The sequence below is a fragment of the Microtus oregoni genome, unplaced genomic scaffold (assembly GCF_018167655.1).
Source record: "Microtus oregoni isolate MIOR12 unplaced genomic scaffold, Mior012 000024F_ref0000369, whole genome shotgun sequence".
NCBI classification, from domain to species: Eukaryota; Metazoa; Chordata; class Mammalia; order Rodentia; family Cricetidae; genus Microtus; species Microtus oregoni.
In genome coordinates this window covers 16,587,732-16,609,366 of record NW_024543083.1, presented here as the reverse complement: position 1 = coordinate 16,609,366, position 21,635 = coordinate 16,587,732, and the positions used below count along the sequence as shown (strand labels likewise).

At 46.9% G+C, this 21,635-nt stretch overlaps 2 protein-coding genes across 2 annotated transcripts; both read right to left on the bottom strand.

Annotated features, from left to right (window-relative positions):
* Window positions 1–613: 613 nt before the first annotated feature.
* Window positions 614–6,414, bottom strand: Coprs (coordinator of PRMT5 and differentiation stimulator). The gene is made up of 4 exons (XM_041673889.1): window positions 6,299–6,414; window positions 3,594–3,660; window positions 1,467–1,673; window positions 614–1,024 (listed from the first exon to the last, which is right to left on the bottom strand). The coding sequence occupies exons 1-4, from the start codon at window positions 6,365–6,367 to the stop codon at window positions 855–857; spliced, it is 513 nt and encodes a 170-aa protein (XP_041529823.1). The 5' UTR covers window positions 6,368–6,414; the 3' UTR covers window positions 614–854.
* A 1,094-nt stretch (window positions 6,415–7,508) lies between these two features.
* Window positions 7,509–8,188, bottom strand: LOC121462424 (28S ribosomal protein S18a, mitochondrial-like). Its single transcript, XM_041673996.1, has one exon. The coding sequence runs from the start codon at window positions 8,186–8,188 to the stop codon at window positions 7,598–7,600; it is 591 nt and encodes a 196-aa protein (XP_041529930.1). The 3' UTR covers window positions 7,509–7,597.
* Between the last annotated feature and the right edge of the window lie 13,447 nt (window positions 8,189–21,635).

Sequence of the window (21,635 nt, the reverse complement as noted above, 5' to 3'; positions counted from 1 at the left end):
CCTGGGCCAAGGTACATCCCTCAAAGGTACATTCCAGGGACGAACCTTCCACCAAGTGTGCACCACCTCCCAATAGTATATTCGGTTTTTAATCTGCTAGTGGTTTGGCTGGAGCAGAGCCTTCATGACCCACCCCTGAAAATGTCCTCAAGTACACTAGGTGTGTTTCACTAATGCCGAGAGCATCTCCGTCCACTCAAGTCTCTGCTCTAGTTTGAGAAAGTACTAATTGTATTTCAGTGTTCCCAGTCCCAGCAAGAAACAGAACTTGGTAGCTCTGGCCATTTGGTTGTGACTGTAGAGTTAAGGAGAGACTAAACAGGTTATGGATTTTGCCTAAACCTCTGAACTGTGAGCCGCTTCAATTAAATGTCTTCTTTGTAAGAGTTGCCGTGGTTGCCAGGTGGTAGTAGCACGTGCCTTTAATCCCAGCACTTGAGAGGCAGAGACAGGTGGATGTCAAGGCCAGCCTGGTCTACAAATCGAGTTCCAGGACAGCCTGTGCTGTTTCACAGAGAAACCCTGTCTCAAAAAACAAAACCAAAAAATAATTCAACGAAGGGACAAACCTTGGCCAGAAGCACACAATCATAAGGAAGAAATGCAAAGAACACTGAGTTATTTTTTCCTTTATTTATAAAGAACACAAAAATGCCAACACATACCCAAGTGTCCATTAACAGCAACAACAGAACTAACAACAAAATGGAGAGTGGCAGCCCCAGCCAACAGCTGCCTGTGGCCCATGCTGAGGAACCCTGGGAACGACGCCTGCACAGGACATCTCACTGAGAACACAGGAAACAACCCTTGATCTGGAGAACATGAGCTCCCACGAGGCAGAAAGTGTTGAGTTAGTCTTCGGCATCATCAAACTGTCCTGTTTCAAAGACCATCTTAGAATAATGTGGTATCAGTGGAGGGGGGTGGTGCCAGCTGGGGTCATACATCATGTCTCCTTGCGGGGCACAGCACACCCAAGGCTTGATCTCTTGAGAAATGCTCCCCTGGATGTCATCGGCATCTGCAGACAGTTTCAACAGACAGGTTAAAGGAAGGAGGGAAATGAAACTGGATTGCACAAGAAAAGTTTAGAGGGAAGACTTGCAATTATTTTAATAACAATCATAGACACACACACCCCTCCTCTCCTGAAGAAAGGCATTCTGAACAATTCATCTGTCCTCAATGTTCTCTGAAGCAAAAAGGAAAACAAATGGATCACAGACCACTGCTGTTTGCACAGATCAGCTTAAAGACTTTCGGAGAGAATTTTCTTATTGAAACAAATCAACACATTGTAGAGTTGGTACAATTTGTTTTTAATGTAGAAAAGCAGAAATTCCAGACCTGGACCAAAGATGAGGCTGAGTTCATGTATATGATCCCATTCCCATCATCGGCTTTTAGGGGAAATGGGAAGGTCTGAGCAGCTGCGGCTCAGCCCCCAGAAACGCCCTACCTACCGTAAGGATTGCCTTGGTCTGCTTTCAGCTCCAAGTCCCAGTCCTCACTAAAGAGATCAGCAGCCTGTTCCATGGGTGGCGCTTCTGACAGCTCCCAGGCGTACAGTTCCCCATCGGCTTCCTTCTCCTCCACAAAGCCATCCTCTTCCACACCTGGGCCCTCAGCACGGGCAGGGCTGCCAGTAGGGATGCTCTGGGCTCCTCTGGCTATGAAATCAACAAAAAGAAGTTTTTAAATTGATAAAACCAGAGGCGTTTTGCTCATATGGTTAGCCTTCTTCCAAGAGGGAGTAAAAATCTACACATAGTCTTTAGTTACCAGAGCACTTACACTTATAAGATAAAATTGTGTTTTCAAAATAGGGTTGATCATTTTCTCCCAATAAGATGCTTGTCTTAGACAAGGCCATTGAGTACAGAAGGTCTTGTACAGGGGATATTTTCAGGTAGTTTATACGCCAGTGAAACCAAAAGCCTCTGGCAAATGATGTACTTTTCCAGTCAAGCCTGTGTTGCACTTTCCTCTTCAAAGCTCATCAGAGTGAGTGCTAGTACAAAGGGCAGCAGAGAACAGGGCCTGCCAGTCCCCACACTCCTCTTCCTGAACTTGGGGAAGGACAATGGACCTTCAAGGCCAGGCGTCCTGTGATGACACAGGGCTAAGGGAAGGAGCAACTGGCCTGAAACAGCTGTGGTGTTACGGCTGTCACTACGTCTCATAAACAACATGCGAGGAGCCTGGAATCTAGAACCAGGTGACCTGAGTTCAGATCTGTCCTGCCAAATACTAAGTGTGCCACTGGACTGATAGTTAACTGATTCACAACAGCTGACACCTGGAATTACCACAAGCCCCAACAATTCTTAAACCCAAGAGAACTAAAAACAGTTCAGACAAAATAAATAACTAAATAAACAAGTCCCCTGCAGCACCCTTCATCGTCACCAGTCTAGGCGATGCTGGCACTGGTCACCGGATGAGTGGTGGGTGCCGCCACGTGAAAAGACCCCGGACAGCCGGGCCGTGGTGGCGCACGCCTTTAATCCCAGCACTCGGGAGGCAGAGGCAGGAGGATCTCTGTGAGTTCGAGACCAGCCTGGTCTACAAGAGCTAGTTCCAGGACAGGCTCCAAAACCACAGAGAAACAGAGAAACCCTGTCTCGAAAAACCAAAAAAAAAAAAAAAAAAAAGAAAAGACCCCGGACACAAGAGAAGATCTAGTGTATAATTTCATTTACTGTACATATGCATTTGCTCGTTCACACCAGGTAATCATTAGGCAGGAAAAAGAGCTTATCAGCAGTTAGGGCTCAGGAACTAGAGAGTGGAGTGTTTCCTCACAGGTACAGGGAAATATCCTACTAGTGGCGACAACTGTACAAGTCACCGGGCTGAACACCACCAGACTGTAAGAGTTAATACAGCGAAATGGTAAATTTATAGTATAAATCTTTTGCCACATTTTAAGACTTTATTATGTGCCTTAAACAGTAACCAGGATGTTGTGAGTTTATTTAGGCAAAGAGGAAACACTGGGAGATGTGCCTGGAATACGGTGAGTGCTTAGCACCCGCCAGTTGCTACAATTACACCCATCCTGGCTTCATCTATAGACCAGCCCTACCCATTACAACTTTCTTCCCGTGTTCACTAAGCATGGTAAAAAAAAAAAGGGGGGGGGGTAATTTCTTACTTAGCTATGATTACACAGTGGCTAGTGCGTTATCTTCTCATGCAACCCTAAAACCAACCCTAGGAGGTACCATCAGCTCATTTTGCAGATACAGAAAGGCTAAGTGACTTACCTAAGGATTAAAAAATGTAAGCCCTTCAAGGACTATAACCTGGACTTGGAACTGAAACAATTTTCTACCTACATATTCTGTGTGCTTTTCAGTGCCTCGAGTTATTCCTCCCAGTGAAATGAGGTGGTCTGAATCCATACAATGTCGAGTACTTCCTTGAAGCCTCCAAATGAAGGGTTCCACCGAAACACTGGGCAGAGAAGGTAACTCACTGGCAGAGAGGACTGGCTAGCAAGAAAAAGTGCATGAGGCTAAGGGACTATGCTTTTTTTTCTCTCCATCTCTTCCAACATCCACCCCAGGTCTCTGCCGTCTACTTGCCTAGTCGATCCATGGCCATCTCAGTCTCTGTCTCCTGACCAGAGAGGTCAGCTGCGGCAAAGCCAGCCTGTGGAAAAAGAGATCATTACCCAGGAACTTGGGTATCTGGGACATGTCACTACCCAGATGCTCTGAGCCCACTCTCCCATAGTGCTCTTCACACTGAGGGGTTTGCACCTGCTCCTGAGGACCCAGCAAGGCTAGAGAGGCTGGGCCTGTAGGCATCACCCAGCAATGCTTCTCCAGCTACACCACTGGGAAAGCCTCCTTGTGGTGGCCAACTGACAATGGCCAGTTTTGCTCTCACCCCTGGGCCCTCTTCAGGAGTCTGGGTACAGGACTTTACACTCAAGATACTCTAGAGCCAATCTGGCCAGCTCCTGGGTCTCAGGGTTTCTGATTCCAGGTCTGTCTGTAAACCCTTCCTCTGTCACTTGGGTCTCGGGGTTTCTAATTCCAGGTCTGTCTGTAAACCCTTCCTCTGTCACTTGGGTCTCGGGGTTTCTAATTCCAGGTCTGTCTGTAAACCCTTCCTCTGTCACTTGGGTCTCGGGGTTTCTAATTCCAGGTCTGTCTGTAAACCCTTCCTCTGTCACTTGAGCAGCTCTGCCTTCATCTCCTTTTTCTGGCTGGGATTGATAGCTGTTTCCTGCACCTGCTACTTCTCTGCAAACCTTTTTTTCAGTTACTTAACCTTATATCTAACAACTCCTTCTTACATTGGTGTATGTATGTATGTATGTATTATGTATGTATGTATGGTGCTGGCATGTATGTCTGTGTGAGGATGCTGGAAGCCCTGGAACTGGAGTCAAAGGACAGCTGTGAGCTGCCATGTGGGTGCTGGGAACCAAACCCAGGTATTCCAGAAGAGCAGCCAGCGATCCCAATTGCTGAGCCACCTCTCTAGCCCCTAATCTCTAACAGTGTCTCCCCAGTGGTATGTGGGGACCCAGAGTTTTAGTTTCTAAACAGTGAACGAAATACTTAAATCCCTGCTGCCAACCAGGTCATTTTATTCCCTATTACTTCAGAGTGCCCCAAACTTTATTGTCTCCAAGATCCTCTCTCCAGTGGAACCAGTTAAGTCCACAGCTTGATTAGGCCAGATTCCAATCTTAGCCCTGTCACGCACCCAGGGCATGACCTGGGGTGGTTGTTCTGACCTTGCAGGGGTCCTATGTTGACGTAACATTTATGAAAACACCTAGCACAGGCTGGAGATGTCTCAGTTGGTAGAGTGTTTGCCTAGTGTGCTCAATGCCCCAGGTTGGTTTTCCAGCACGACAGAAAGCCAGGTATGGTGGCACATACCCTTAATCCCAGCATTTCAGAAGTGGGGGCAGGAGGATCAGAAGTTCAAGGTCAGTCTTGGTCAGAGTGAGCTCCTGGGCTACAGGAGACCCTGTCTCAAAAAATACTATAAAGGCAACAACAATAACAAAACCACCTGTTAGATTCCAGACAAGTAACATTTCTTGGACTTACATTCACTTTGTTTTTAAGCTTTTATTTATTTCTATATTTACATATATTTGCAAGCGTACATGTACCAAACCCCCTGGACAGGGAGTTGCAGATGGCTGTGAATCACCTACAGTGGGTGCTGGGAACCAAACCAAACTCTCTAGGACCAACACCGTGCTCTCTCTCCAGTCTTAAATGAACGTTCCATCATACACCTGTACTTACACACACTCTAATTAGCGTTCATTATCCATTCATGCCTGGACTTTTAATGATTCAATTCTGCCTCCTGTGGTCAGCCATAACCCATAACCAGAGCTCACTGCTAACAGCCCCCAACCCCCGCAAGGTGTTGGGCCATCTCTCCACTCCTGCTCAGTCTTAGGGCAATCACTACTCTTCTCAAAACCTTCGTGGGCCCTCCACTGCCATCATAGACCTCCAATGCAATTCATATTGCTCGCACGTTCACCGACTGGCGATTCGCTGAACCACTGACCTCTTCCTGGACAAGGCCCGGTCTAGGATCCAAGCTTCAGGGTCATTTGCTCCATTTCCAACCTCCAGGCCTTGCTGGGCCACTGTCCTCTCATCACCACCCCGACAAAATGAGTGCTGTCCTATTCTGTAAAGCTAATTTTCTTGGCGAATCTTTTGCTACGGTTGCTACAAGTAGCATCTCTGAGGCTCAAGGAAAGCATTCCATTCATAGACCCAATTAGCATATACGTTGTGTCAGGCACAAGGCGTGGCTTCTGGTAAATAGGGTGCCCACGGTCAAGCTCACTGTAGAGGTGGACGCTGAATAAGGGCGGGTCATAGAAAAAGGCGGTATTGCGCCCACTCGAAAATAAGTTTCTGGAAATCCCGTGTCACAAAGGGGCCTTTCCGTTTCAACAAACGGGAAAAAATAAAGCACCGGTGACATCTGGCGTCCAAAGTCAGCTGCACATCCCCACCAACGACCAGGTGGGGAAGGTAAAAAAAAAAAAAAGAAAAGAAAAATCCGTTTCCTCGACGCTCCCACCTGACCCCGGCCCCCAGGCCCCCCGGTTTCCCTTTCCCTCCGGCGCCCGCTACCACCCCGGGCTCGGGTCCGCGTGCGCGCGCGCTCGCTCCCGCCGTTACCGGCCGGACTGCACGCTCGCGGGGCCCCGGCGTTTCCCGGGTGAGCGGCCGGACGGCAGCGCGAGAGCCCCGCGGCTTCCAGCCCGCGTCCCCCACCCCGTGGCGCTCACCTCTGCGCTGGGGGCCTCCCGAGCACCGGGCTCTCCGGACCCCTGACCGAGGGCCGCCTGAGGGTCCATGCCCCGCCGCCCACAGCCAGGCTCCCGGGACGCTCCGGCACGTGACGGCCGACAGCTGCCGAGCGGCCAATCGGCGCGCGGCGCTGCCACCGAGGGGCGGGGCGGCGCAGGGGCAGCGGCACCGGACGACACGCCCACCTGCGTCGTCTGGGGACCACAGGTTCCCAAACTCGTCCTGACGTCCCTGGTTTAGAGCCTTAGGCAGGACAGGGCCTTCCCCATGGCAGGTTTAAATGACCAGAGTCAACCCGATAGCTAAGAAAGCCCAGCCTTCGTCACAGTTAAAGTCACCGCTGCTCCATCTCTTTTCCCTTCACCCCATCACAGGGTTTTCCAGATAACTCAGCAGCCTGAAGACTTGCCACCTTGGCTTAATGATCATTTTTGAAGTCAGTCCATCGGGAATCAAGATAAACTCCCCAAACAATGCGCCACCCGGAAATACTCTGTGGCTGTGTTATCGAACTTGGAAGTCACAACTCCAAGTCAGTAATGTGACTCCATTGCATAAGTCCCCATTTTGTTCTTCCCACAGTTAATTTGGTATTTTTATTGGCTTATTGAATATGGTTGGTCAGACCTGATTTGGGTCACAAGTTGTGACCCCGGAGTTCAATAACAGTTGGGCAGTAGAAGGTGAACAAACCTCTATCTTTCAATGCACAAAGTCTCCAATCTGGTTATTTCCCTGTTTCTTCAAAGACACAAGTCAGCAGCAAGCTGCAGACAGAGTGCATGTGTGTGGATGTGTGTGTGTGTGTGTGTGTATCAATATTCTTTGTGGTCTAGAAATTCTGTGAAATACAAGTTTTCTAAGAAAGCAACAATGAAAGTTACCAAAGATCAACAAGAATCTTCACCAAGGCGTTGTTAACAGAAAATTAAAAATGGCAAGGTCCAGCCACAGAGGATGACTAAGTCACTGCTTACTTTTCTAATGGAGTGTTTTGTTTAGAAGGCATTCAATGCTTTTTTTTTTTTCTAAAGCCTGCTTTATTACCTTTCTTTTCAGAAGGCTCCTGCCCTTGCACAGACCTCAGCCCCAAGCTAGTCAGACCACAGGCCAGTTCCTGCCTGCCCCGGCTCCCAACACCATGGCTGGGCAGATCCAAGGAACAGAAGTTAGTCCTGAAGTCCCCATGCTGTGTGTGGAGGGCAGTGGTTCTGGTGGGAGGGGCAAGTGCATCATCTGGAAGGTTCTGGTCAGGATATTCAGCAGCGCGGCTCCCATTAATGCATCAGCTTCAAAGGCCTTCTGGAGTAGCAGACATTGTCCTTCAGGAGTGGAGACCCCACAGCCATCCCCACCTTATCCCAACGGTGGCCTTTTTTATAGATGGGCTTGACAGAGCTGGGAGCCCAGCGAGTCAGGTAGCGGTTGAGCTTGGGTTTATTCTTGGATAAGGACCCTTCTGGAAGCCGTGGCCTGTGATCCGGTAAAAGACCTGCTCGGTGAGCCATCTTTACACACTCCTCGATCTTCCGGTGTTGTTCCAGGCACAAGCCTGTGACACTCCGGGGCAGCATGCCTCCGTGTGGCCGGATGAACTGACTGAGCAGCAGCACATCCTCAGAGTTATACTTGTGCTTCAGGTTCCAGCGGCAGATGGGGCACTGGCCTGAGGGGTTAGGGGGATTTGGAGTTGCCTTGGGAGTTTCTGTGATTCGGCCTTCGATTACAGTCGTCTTCCCTTCTTGGATCTCCACCACTTCTCTCAACCTGCGAGCTGGAAGCCACAGCCAGCCAGTCGTGGCGGGGCCTCCCAGGAACCCGTGGAGCTGCCTTCCGCACCCGGACACCAGAGCCCTGAGGGCCGCCATCTTGGGAACACACCTGACCTCACGAGCACTTCCGCTTCCCTCAATGCTTTTTTAAAATTTATTTTATGTGCATTGCTTTGAAGGTGTTAGATCCCCTAGAACTGGAGTTATAGACAGTTGTGAGCTGCCATGTGGGTGTTGGGAATTGAACCCAGGTCTTCTGGAAGAGCAGCCAGTGCTCTTAGCTGCTCAGTCATCTCTTCACCCCAGCATTTACTGTTTTTATTTATTTATTTATTTATTTTAAATATTTATTTATTTATTATGTATACAATATTCTGTCTGTGTGTATGCCTGCAGGCCAGAAGAGGGCACCAGACCTCATTACAGATGGTTGTGAGCCACCATGTGGTTGCTGGGAATTGAACTCAGGACCTTTGGAAGAGCAGGCAATGCTCTTAACCACTGAGCCATCTCTCCAGCCCATTTACTGTTTTTAATATGTGTGTGCATATGCACATGTGTGCATGTATGAAGAGGCTGGAGGTCACAATAGGTGTCTGACTTAGTCACTGTTCTGTTGCTGTGAAGAGACACCATAACCAAGGCAGCTCTTAGAAAACATTCACCTGGGGGCTTGCTTTCAGTTCCAGAGGTTCAGTCCATTACCATCATGGCCGGAAGCATGGCAGCAGACATGGTCAGCATGGTGCTGAGGAGGGCTGCATCCGGATCTGCAAGTGGAAAGAGAGATACATTGGGCCTGGCATGGGCTTTTGAAACCTCAGAGCCGACCCCCAGTGACACACTTCCTTCATCGGGGTGAAAGACCTGGATAAATCCAGACCTCCCCAGCAGGAAGAAAATAGCCAAAAATCCAAGCAGGAAGAGAAGAATCAAAAATCTAGGATTAGCCGGTTAGTGACTGTGTTTCAGGAACTAGCTGAAGATAAAGTTAGGTTGTAATCTTGAGAATAATCTTGAGAAACAGGGAGTTTCCCCCTTGTGATTGCCATTGTAATGTGTTTTAAGAACTAGCTGATTATGACCTTGGGAGTGGTCCTGAGAGGCAGGGGGTTGCCCCTTGTAATCTTCACTGGTATTTTTGGAATTTTCTGTGACACACTCCCTGCCAATTCCGGACCACTGGGCTGTGGTTTCTTCCCTTAAAAATCACTTCTCCTGGTCACTCGGGGTTGAACTCTCCCCCTGCGTGGGTTATGAGTCTCGGCCCCAGTGCACTGGTTCCCGTCTCATCTCATCAATTAAAGCCTCGTGTGATTGCAGCAAGGATGGTCTCTTGTGAGTTACTGGGGGGTCGTGTTATCCCGAGACTCGAGTGAGAGTCTCCCCAGCACCGGGAGTCTTTCAAGGGCAGATCTCCTGATCTTTCTAATCCTATCAAATAGTTCCACTCCTTAGTCCAAATGTGTGATCCTATGGGAATCATCTTATTTAAACCACCACAGGATCTCTGTTGCTCTCCGCCTTAAATGTATAACAGCATCTCTCACAGAATCTGGAGTTCGTTGATTAGGCAAGACTAGTTGTCTAGCAAGCCTCAGGGACCCTCCTGTCTCCGTCTCTCCAATGCTCTGTTACAGGTTTGCCCGATGTTTCCCTGGTGATCCAAGCTCAGTTTTCATTCTGGTATGGTAAACATTTATCTGCTGAGCCATCTCCCTAGCCCCTAAGATTCTTCAGTGATACAGAGAAACCACATATTGTTAAGTGAAACCTTTCTTTTAAAGATTTATTATGTATACTGTGTTCTGCCTCCGTGTCTGCATGCAGGCCAGAAGAGGGCACCAGATCTCATAGATGGTTGTGAACTACCATGTGGTTGCTGGGAATTGAACTCAGGACCTCTGGAAAAGCAGCCAGTGCTCATAACCCCTGAGTCGTCTCTCCAGCCCTGCTAAGTGAAACATTACTAAGTAAAACTGTATCGAATGTTTCCGCAGTGACAGCAAGATGTCATTCCCACTGATGAATGTCTCCTCCATGCCACGGAACCCTTCTCTGCTCCCACTTTTGTTTCTGAGCTTCCCCGCTGAGCCCCTTCTCTACTGCCCCGTCTACTCCTCTCACGGTGCTCTTCTTTTACTGCCGAGCCTTTAAATGTAAAAAGCCCTTTGCTTCTCAGTCCTTGGGATAAATAAAACACAGTTTACACTGTCTATGCCTTCTCCAAGGATGTTCCCCCGGCACCTCCACTTCTACTGTTTGAACCAGCTCTCTCAGAATATTTAGCTGTCTTACCAATTCCCAACTCCCACCCCTTGAAGTTCCCGACTTTTCTGTACATGATGAAAACTCAGCTATTTCTTGAATGATTGAATGATCTAAAAGTGCCTCTCCAATTCTGAATAAGAAAATCAAACAGCTGAGTTCACCTCTAGGTAGAAAACAGTAGGCTTTTATTTCTCTTCTCTACACTGTCTTGTTCCTCTGTATTTGAACGTTTGTCGCATATGTTTATAATAGGGAGAGATCAGAGACAAGCACACTGTCTCATCTGTTTTAACTTGACTCCACTATACCATATTTATATTAGAGATTTATGATATGTATATGTATACACACATAGGCACAATGTAGGTCAAAAAATGAAAACCAGTTGTATGACTTCCATGTGTTCTGAGAAACATTTAGGAACTATGATATGATTAGGTATGGTGGTACCAGGAGAGGGCACCAGATCTCATGGATGGTTGTGAGCCACCATGTGGTTGCCCAAAATATCAACACTTGGAAGGCTGAAGCAGGAGGATTGGGATCTGGAATTCAAGACTAGCCTGGGCTTCTTGAGACTTTACCTCAAAAACCAAACCAAACCAGCAGCAAGAGAAGCCCAGAGCTAAAAGCTGCAGGTCTGGTTTGACAGGCACACACTCTGTGAGCAGTTCTCCTTTCTGGAACTAAAAGTGTCTTTCAAAATCCATCGGCTTTCCTGCCTGCCATTTTTGAACAACTCACACAGAGGGCCTGCTAAGCAACTGTGCACAAAATCACTTATACTCCTGATGCGCATAGCTTGTTTAACCACCGATTGTTCGGCTCTCGTTGCTCTGACATACTGTCGTGGCTCATTGGTAGATTAGTGGTTCTGTGGGTGCCAGGGAAGGAGTTCGACTCCTTTGTGTAATCCATGCAAAGCTCTTTAAGAGCAACCACAGTTTACTGTAAACAAAATTAGATCTGACACAGACTTATTTTTTAATTTCAGATAAACAAGTATATTTTAGTATAAGTAGGCCCTAAATATTTCATGAAACATATAACTTATCAATTGCTTCTTTTTTCTTTTATTTTTTATTGATTTTTATTGAGCTCTATATTTTTCTCTGCTCCCTTCCCTGCCTCTCTGCTCCCCTTCAACCCTCTCCCAAGGTCCCCATGCTCCCAATTTACTCAGGAGATCTTGTCTTTTTCTACTTCCTGCTGGGGTTGCAGGTGCACACCACCGTTCTGATTTTATTCAGTCTTTGAAATCAAGGCCACCATCCCTGTGTGTCCGTCAATCAGTCTGCCCTGAAACTGCGACCCCAAACCCCCCTGCGTTTGGATTTCTGTGTACTAGTTTCTATCTGAGTCATCCCAATCCACCTTCCCCACAGATTTCCGATTCTGATGATAAAAACAGAAATGGGCTGGAGAGAGGACTCAGTCGCTGAGAGCACTGGCTGCTCTTTCAGAGGATGACAGTTCGATCCCCAGCACCCACATGGTGGCTCACAACTGTCTGTAACTCCAGTTCCTGGGGATTCTGGCTTCTGAAGGCACCATATATGTGTGGTAGCCAGACCATAAATAAATCTTAAAACAAAGACAAAAACTAAACAGAAACAGTAACCGAGGGCCCGTTTGCCTCCTTCAGCAGAGACCAGACAAAACAGGCCCCGTGAAGGTGCCGGGACCGCAGCACTTTACCCAGCCTGGCAAGGATGGTCCTGGGACAGGAGACGTTGAGCCACCGGTCCCCCAGGAGATCCTTGTTCCCCCTCTGCAAGGTCACCATTCCTAAAGCAGCTCTAAGGGATCAGAGGTAGCCACTTGTTTTATTTGACTTTAAGAGCAGAGTCTGGCTGCATAGCCCATGTTCACTTAGAAATCTGGACCTTCCTGTCTGTCTCTTTTCCAAGTGCAGGGATTCCAAGTGTGAGCCACCACACTCTGCTGAAGCAGACATCCACACTGAATTACAATGAGGTTTAAAAATAAACGCTGCCGTAATGTAGAAACTCCGGATCCATTTGCCTAGCGCTGCCATATTGTAGAAACTCCGGATCCATTTGCCTGGCAAGCAAGGTCGCTTACTTGCTCCTTTCTGAACAATGTAATTTTCCTGAAAAAGACAAAAAGACGAAAGACGAAAGACGGGCAGTTTTCCTGTAAACTAGAAGGGATGAAATGTTTTCTTCTACGAGGACAGAAAGCCTTTCGCATCTCATATGTATAAACAAACACCCAGACCTCGGCCTCTGTAGCAGACAGTTTAATAAGGACCCCGCTGCAAACTAGTGTAAGGAGTGGGACTGACAACTGTCAGTCCCCTGCCTCACCCAATGTTTAGTGACCTTAGCCACCCCTGAAGTCTGCTCTTCACTTCTCTTCCTCTTTTCTTCTTGGTCATATTTAGAATCTTTTCCCCCCCTTGATTTGGTTTTTGGACACAGGGTTTCTCTGTGTAGCCCTGGCTGTCCTCAAACTCAGAGATCCTCTTGCCTCCCAAATTGGGATTAAAAGCATGCACCACCATTTCCTGGCTTGTGTTTAGAATCTTTGTTTTTTCTACAAAGCTTTATTTATTATGTATACAATATTCTGCCTGCATGTATGCCTGATAGTTGTGAGCCACTATGTGATTGCTGGGAATTGAATCAGGACCTCTGGAAGAGCAGCCAGTGCTCTTAACCTCAGAGACATCCCTCTAGCTCATGTTTAGAATCTTTTTTTTTTTTTTTTTTTTTTTTTTGTTTTTCGAGACAGGGTTTCTCTGTGGTTTTGGAGCCTGTCCTGGAACTAGCTCTTGTAGACCAGGCTGGTCTCGAACTCACAGGCCTGCCTCTGCCTCCCGAGTGCTGGGATTAAAGGCGTGCGCCACCACCGCCCGGCTTCATGTTTAGAATCTTAATCCAATTATATTTCAGGGTATTTTGGAGACCAATAATTCCATTTCTAAGAATATATTCTGTTTTTGCTTTTTTGAGACATGGTTTCTCAGTAGCTTTGGAGCCTGTCTTGGAACTAGCTCTTGTAGACCAGGCTGACCTCCAACTCAGAGATCAGCCTGCCTCTGCCTTAGAGTGCCGGGATCTGAGAATATATTCTAAGGGGCCAATTTCCAACATGAACAAATAGTATTCCACTTAGTGTGCACAAAGAAGTCATGACACATTCTCAGCATGTTATAGCACACGGCTGTGGTTGTTTGAGACAGTGTCTCACAGTATCAGCCAAGCTTTCTCAAACTCCTGGATTCCAAAGATCCTTCTGCTGTCTGCCAAGCAGCAGCACCTGGGACTGGAGGTGTGTGTCACTATGTGACACCTTGTGACTATGTTCAATGAGTGATTGTTGGTTTATTTTTGTTATAGTAGCCCACTCTGTAGCTCAGGCTGGCCTTGAACTCAGAAAAAATCCCTCTGCCTAAACCTCGCTAATGCTGGAGTCACAGGTGCGAGCCAACATGGCAACTGTAAGCTCTCATCAGAATTGTTCCTGAACGGGGAGAAGGATGTCCACACGCTCATTCTCAAATGCAGTGTTCACAGTTGTGATTATGGTGTGATCTCAACCATGTAAGACACATCTCAAGATGGCTAAACAGTGCTTTTCTCCTCGATGGGATTAAAGTGATGGCCAACAATGAATTCTTAGTTACCCCCTCTGACAACAATGAAAATGAATGGCTGCCACTGTTTATTAAAAGAAAAATCAAGCCAGGAAATGGTGGCGGCTCACACCTTTAATCCCAGCACTTGAGAGACAGAGGCAGGCGGATCTCAATGAGTTCGAGGCCAGCCTGGTCTACAGAGTAAGTTCCAGGACAGCCAGGAGTGTTTCAAAGAGAAACCCTGTCTCAAAAAAAAAAAAATCAAGGAAAACATATTATAAAAAAAAGTCTGAGGGCACTTCCTTAGATACTATTTGTGATACATATAGTCTGGTCTTAAAGGGCTGAGTGCAGGCAGAAAAACTAAAAATGACTTCAAACGCAAGTACCTTTCCAACCCACTTCGGGCCTTTATTACAAGTATTTATCCACCAGAGTTACTGCTAATACAGCCTTCCACATTTAAAAAAAAAAAAAGATATACACAGCTCCTGTCCTATGAGGCACTGAACCTGGAGCCGATATTTTTACACGTTGCTTTCACATCTTCTTGGACCTTTTGCACCTTTACTCCATTCTGCCTAAGAAATCTCGAGGGCAGACAAACCTGCTCAAAATATAAAATGTCAGAAAATAACCACCCAGCGTCATGCTCTGAAGATGTGTTGCTATAAAGGCAACTTCCTCCTGAGATAATCAGTATATGAATAGGGCTTCACTTCTAGCCTGTGCTAATGAGGAGAGAATTCTTATTGCCCTGCAGGAACAGCCTGATACTATTCTTAGATCCATTCTGGTTACAGTTCTCTTTTTTTACTTGGTTGGTTTTGGTTTTTGTTTGTTTTATGAGACAGAGTTTCTCTGTGTAGTTCTGGTTATCTGGGAGCTCACTATGTAAACCAGGCTGGGCTTGAGCTCAGAGGTCCACCTGCCTCTGCTGGGGTTAAAGGTGAGTGCCACCACTGCCCAGCTAGTTCCAGTTCTTTTTAGGAATCCGTGGGATCACTCAGACTCACAGTCACCAATCTGTCTCTGCTGTCTGGAACACATAACACAAGTAACATGAATAGCCTAGGCTAAGCATCACATGTGTGTCAGAGGCGGTCATAGATGAGCAGTAAATGTTTCCCCACCTCACCCTCTGGAATACTTTCCTCCCTCCAATACAAAGCCCTGTAATAACCCCTTGATTAGAACAGTGGTTCTCAACCTGTGGGTCACAGCCCCTAGGAAACTTCTATTTCCAAAAAATATTTACTTTAAGATTCGTAACAGTAGGAAGTTAGAGTTATGAAGTGATGGAGGAAGGTCATTGGTTAAATAAAAAGAAACTGCTTGGCCCTCACTGGTTAGAAGATAGGTGGGAGGAGTAAACAGAACAGAATGCTGGGAGGAAGAGGAAGTGAGCTCAGACTCCACAGCTCTCCTCTCGGGAGCAGACGCCTCAGAGAGACGCCATGATCCCCGCTCCAGGGAAGATGCACGTGATGAAGCTCCGACCCAGGAAGGACTTAGGCTAGAATCTTCCGGGTAAGACCGGTGCTTACAGATTATTAGAGATGGGTTGATCGGGATATCAGAATTAGCCAGTAAGGGCTAGGGCTAAAGGGCCAAGCAGTGTTTAAATGAATACAGTTTGTGTGTTGTTATTTCGGGCATAAGCTAGCCAGGCAGCCGGGGGGCTGGGGATGCAGCCCCGCCACCCATATTACTACAATGAAGTAGCATCGAAAAATACTTTTGTGGTTGGTTGTCACCACAACATGAGGAACTGCATGAAAGGGTCGCAGAGTTAGAAGGTTGAGAATCAGTGGTTTAGAAGTATTTTTCAAGTTAAAGTTTGGTTTTTTTTGTTTGTTTGTTTGCTTGTTTGTTTTTATTTTTTCAAGACAGGGTTTTCCTGTAGCGTTGGAGCTTGTCCTGGAACTCGTTCTTGTAGACCAGGCTGGCCTTGAACTCACAGAGATCCACCTGCCTCTGCCTCCCGAGTGCTGGGATTGAAGGCGTGCGCCACCACTGCCCGGCAATGTTTGGGTTTGTGATCATTTGTGGATGCAAGTGAAAATAATATTTTATTAGTAAATGTAAGCCATCTAAGTGGACCGGGAAGTCTGACATAATTTAGTAGATGATTAGAAACAGGCTCTTAAATGGAAGTACTTTCAAATCTCGACCCTTGAAGCCATCATTACTTAATACATACCACTCTAGGGTGCTCTCTCAAAAGACAAGTGGGTTCCAAATGAGTTTTCATTAAGGTCCTAAAACAGTTCCTAAAGAGAATGAAATATAAACGGGTTAGTTTACACATATGTGGTTTCAGGTGTGCAGTCTTCTCAAAAACATGTCTCTGAGTGCTGGAGCTCCTGAGGCTCAGCTGTGAGACTGGCAGTGTCCTAAGTGACGGTAGGGACAGGGATCAAATCTTTCTTGAATGGGCGGGGTGGTGGTAGCGCACACCTTTAATCCCAGCACTTGGGAGGCAGAGGACGGCGGATCTCTGTGAGTTCAAGGAACTCATCACATGCAGCATCAACCAGCCTGGTCTACAAAGCGAGTTCAAGAACAACCAGGGCTATTACAGAGAAACCCTGTCTGGAAAAACAAACACCAAACAGACAATCTTTCCTGGATGAGCTATTGTCCAAGCCTTATTTTCCTTTAGTTCTTTTTTAGATTTTTTTATTTATTTACTTATTTTATAATTTTTTATTTTATATACATTGGTGTTCTGCCTGCATGTATATCTGTGTAAGAGTGTCAGATCTTGGAGTGACAGACAGTTGTGAGCTGCCATGTGGGCGCTGGGATTTGAACCCGAGTCCTCTGGAACAGCAGTCAGTGCCTTAGCTGCTAAGCCATCTCTCCAGCCCCAGATTTTTATTTTTAAGTGTGTGGATAGCAGGGGTATGTTCATAGGAGTGCAGGTGCCCGCCCCTAGAGCTGTAGTTATAGGTAATTGTTCACTGTCTCAAGTAGCTGGCTACTGAACTTGGATTCTTTGCAACAGCAATAAGCACTCTTAACCAATGTGCATCTCTCTAGTCCCCTTCGAGTGCTTGTTTGTTCTCTTTATAAGTCAGTTGAAAGCTTAGACACTGGAACAAAGTTCATGGACTTAAAAAGAGGCCAGGATGAGCCAGGAGTGCCAGTGCACACCTGAACTCCTAGCACCCTGGAGACTAAGGCAGGAGGGGTTGAGTTAGAATAGCCTGGGGAAACGTCGTCTTAACTTCCACGACAAAATTAAAAAGACAAAAATGAGACAAGAAAGGACTGCGTTCACGCCAGCCTCCGCTGGAAGCCCAGCGTTTCTCTGCTGGAGTCTGCCAGCCTGCTGCTGAGTTCTCCTCTGTGGCAGGATAATGGGTAGCAACTCAGGAGGACCCATAGCTTGTAATAGTAGGAACCACAACAGCTGTTGATTCTTTCTTACAAATACCCTTTTAAAGTATGTTGCCCGTTGCCCGTCACTCAAAGGAGAAACGTCGTTACAAAGTATGTTATTTATCTTCTCTTGATTTAAATATAGATGTGCTGATGTTCCCTCTGTGGACCTCTGAGGCACACTAGTAGCTGAGTATTTTCTGTCTGTGCAATTTTCTTTTAGCAAGACAAGATCACATCTGGAAATATTTGTCTTCCTTCTTGTTCTTTTCTTCTGCTTCTAACCACATGACATGGCTCTCACTGAGACAGTGGGCACACGACTATGAGAAGTAGGTACCTTAGATGAAAAGCCACGGAAAAGGGGTAATGTTTCATTCCTTAAGCTTCCCAGCCAGGAATAAGTCAACAGGAGGAAGCAAACCCATGCCCAGGAACTCAGCAGGTCAGGCTTTGTCTACATACGGGCACTCCCGGGTCCATTTCCTCATCACACCTGATGTGCTCTCTTCAGTCCTGAACTTTGGCATTTCCATTAAGTCCCCTCCCAGGATAGGAGGCATAGGGCTGCTCCCAGCGCTCAGGTGGAACTGGGGCATTCAGGAGTTCTCTTCTGGAGTCCCACTGGAGAAAATCCAACTCTCTTCTCATGTGTGTTTTTTAATATCGTGGGGATACTTCGAGAAGATCCTCACATCTGTGTGGCACCGTCATAGTGTACATCTGCCTACTTCAAGGTGGCTATTAGGAGAGCCTAAGATGTCCTCACTGCTCTGCAATGGTCAGGGAACAGAGTATATGGTGACATCAGTACTCTGCGCAGACCCAGTCATATGCATGTTCTCTCCTTAAACATGAGTAAGTACGGCTTAACTCAAAATCATGCAGGAATAAAACCCAAGAAACTGAAGAGATCTTGTAGCTAAATCTTGGCACATATTTCTTCTTCCTCATGGCTAGAGGGAACTGCCACCTCAGTCAGAAGCTAATCAGATATGCAAATGGCTTTAGGTGCATTAAACACAAAATTAGGTAGTCACCAACAGCAGCTGTTACTTCATGCTCCTGTTGTGAGTGTGCCGTGTCAGAAACATAGACAAGCATCCCGTCTTTCAACAAGGTTGGAATTCACTGGGGAACAAGACATTCACAAGGTGCCACAGTTTCAATGGCAGCAGTTTGCTACTTCAGCCTGCTTACCTTGGTGATCTGGCTTGCAGCACTATCGCGTGTTCCACTCTTAATGTTAACTCTCACATCGCATATCACACAGCAAATACAACTGTACATATGTGTGGTGGGGTGGGGTGGCTTATACAATGTATGCCAAAGGTTAAGAAGGTTCCTGTAAAGTTTCAAGTGGTCTCAGGAGTGGACTGAATAGTCTGTCTGAATAATAAAATAAAACACGCCGGCTGTGGCGAAGAAGCTGCTGCTGTGGAGTCTCCAGGCTGCTCCGGAAGCAGAGCTGTAAAGTTTAATTTAGCTGCAGGATCAAAGGGAAGGACCCGGACCAAATGAATGTACAGACAGAAGGATGGATGGGTGCATGGATGGATGGATGGATGGATGGATGATGAACAGATAGATGGACGGGTGGATGGGTGGACAGACGATGAATGAACAGATGGACAAATCAACAGATCAGTGATTGAACAGAAGGATGGATGGACAGACAATGAACAGACAGATGGATCGATGGATCAGTGGGTGGATGGACGGATGAAGGTCCAGATAGGAAAATAGAAAGACAGACAGATAGTGGTTGAATAGGCCACATCAGTAGCATGGTCCAAGAACAGCTGACTGAGTGGAAAAATTCTGGATTGTTCTAACAGGGAAGTCACAAAGCCACCTCTTTGTATTTGTCCTTCTCTAGCCCGACACACTGGACCTTCAGTAGTGGCCTTCAGTGCTGGACTGTATTGCCTATATGCACTGGATTTTACATTTGAGACAAAAATAAAAAGACAAAATTGTTGACTTCTGGCTTTTTTTTTAAATTTTAACTTGTGCACAAGAGGTGGATCAAAGTACTTAGACAGTGGACTGTGGACTAGAGGTGGAGGATTGGTTACCAGGCTAGAAATGCCTTCCTCCATGCTGTTCGCCATACACACTGAACTTGGGTTCTATATGCACTGAAGGAAGTTCTGGCCTCATTAAAAAAAAAAAGCAGCAATAACTTTAGCCACAAAGCCCAACCCAAGGTGCCAAGACACTCCATGTGACAGGAGCAGGCTCTAGCACTCTGGGATTGGTGGCCACAGGGAAGAACCCGGCTGGCATATGCAGGGAAGAAAGCCACATTTGAGGTCCAGGCTCCAGCCCTTAGCAGGCTGCTGTCCCTGTACTATGTACCCACTAAGCCAAGAGCTTTTCTGCTATAGGCTTGTGCTCTGTGTCAATGGTCCCTTTCAGTTCAAAGGATCTTCTGCTCCTTATTTTATTGCTTGTCACTCAAGGTAACACAGTAACAAGGTAAGTACATCACCATGGGAACAATCATAAATGCAAGGGAACGCTGATACCATATTTGATGTGACCTTGAAATCCAGACGTGTTTCTGTTCCTGGCATTTCAGGAACAGGTGTGTTGTTTAGATGGGGTTTCAAGTAGGCGTCATTAGCTAGACATCTCTCAAGAATCCCAGTATGAGGCACATGGAATGTGACACCCCCTCCCGTCCCATGGTAAGGTGTCATGGTCACATGGGTGGTTTATTTCTTGCCACAGCATTAATGCAATGTGGCAAGATGTAACCTTTGCATGCTGAGTAAAGACTCCATTAAATACGCTATGCTCTGAGTCCCAGAGAGGAAACAAAACAAAGCTAATCTGAGTCCAGATGGTACAACCCCCAAGGGCAAGGATGTGCACCAGCCTGTGTGCAAGAAAAAGGCCAAGAAAGGTCGTTGCAAAGTCACCCTCAGGGCACACAGATCCTTAGCTTACCACCACACCACATCCTGGAGGCATGAACACCAAGACACCTGTACCTGGCAACAGCCACCCAACCTGTCACCATCCTGAACCATTATTGTGGGGAGGGATATCAACCATCAGGTTAAGTTTTCCCAGCTTCTTGACAACTGCCATATTGGGATTTCTTTGGAGAAAATAAAGACACATGGTATCCCCTTCCCCCCTCAATCTCTGTTGAGTATGTATCTTCCTGCTGCTCCCTCTGACCTCATGCCTTCAGCCTGGAAACTTCCTATTTTCCTATCTCTATAAGCGGCTTCCCTTCTTTCACAGGTTGAACTGCAGAGGCACCAAACCTGCACATCTTCCCAAAGATAGAGACTGTAGCAACACTTACCCAGCATGTGGTGATTTCCCAGAACTGCCTCTAGCTTCTGCCCTCACTCTTGGCTTCTGAGGCTATCACTGGTGCTCTAGTTCTTCCTCTGTGGACTCCTGCTGTGACCTCATGGAATCCGTGTCCTGCTGCAGGATCCTGCTACTTTATGGTGCTCCGATGTTACTCTATTCTACTGCTGTATAATACTGAAGTATATGACTGTGTGCTATTCACTATGAAAGGCCATGTGCTATTGATTGAAAGCTGAGTCTGGGACCCATGTCTCAGACCCAAGCATGTCTATGTCAAGTGGTCTCCAAAACCCTAAACTGGTTCAGGTGCCTAAATTAGGCGTTGCGGATGGAATAACGCCGACTTCCACCTGTAACTGGTCTATTATATTTAAATGTGTAATGAAAAACCCCTACTAGAATAAACACATTAGAAATGATTTACATAAGTATTTCCCCAATATGAGTACCCACATCATTCAAAAGACTGAAACTGAACATGATGTTTAGCTTACTACACACCAGGTACTTGTACATACTTTGCGCTTATTTTGTCGGGTAAGAACCATTCCTAGTCCTCTTTGCTCTCAAGGGTGCACACAGGTGGCTGAGACCTTTCCCAGCAACCCTCCTGGGCAGCAGTCCTGGTTCAGAAGCTCTAGCTTCCCGCCCCTCTAATCCTCCGTGGTCCACTTGCCCTCTTCTTCCTACAGACCCCACAGCACCTGTTTGGAAAACATTGCGCCCGTTGGCACTGTTTTTCTAGAGCTTTTCAGCTTTCTAGGAATTGAAAGCTATTCTAGGCGGTAGGTCAGCCAGACCTTCTTTGAGCCCCAGGGCTACATGCAAGAAGACACTGGCATGTAGGCTATGGAGGGGAGCCCAAGCCAGGCCTCCGCTAGGCAGGCTGGAAAACGGAGTAGGGAGGTGAGGGGTCTGAGTGTATACGGGGCGGTGTCCCTGCTA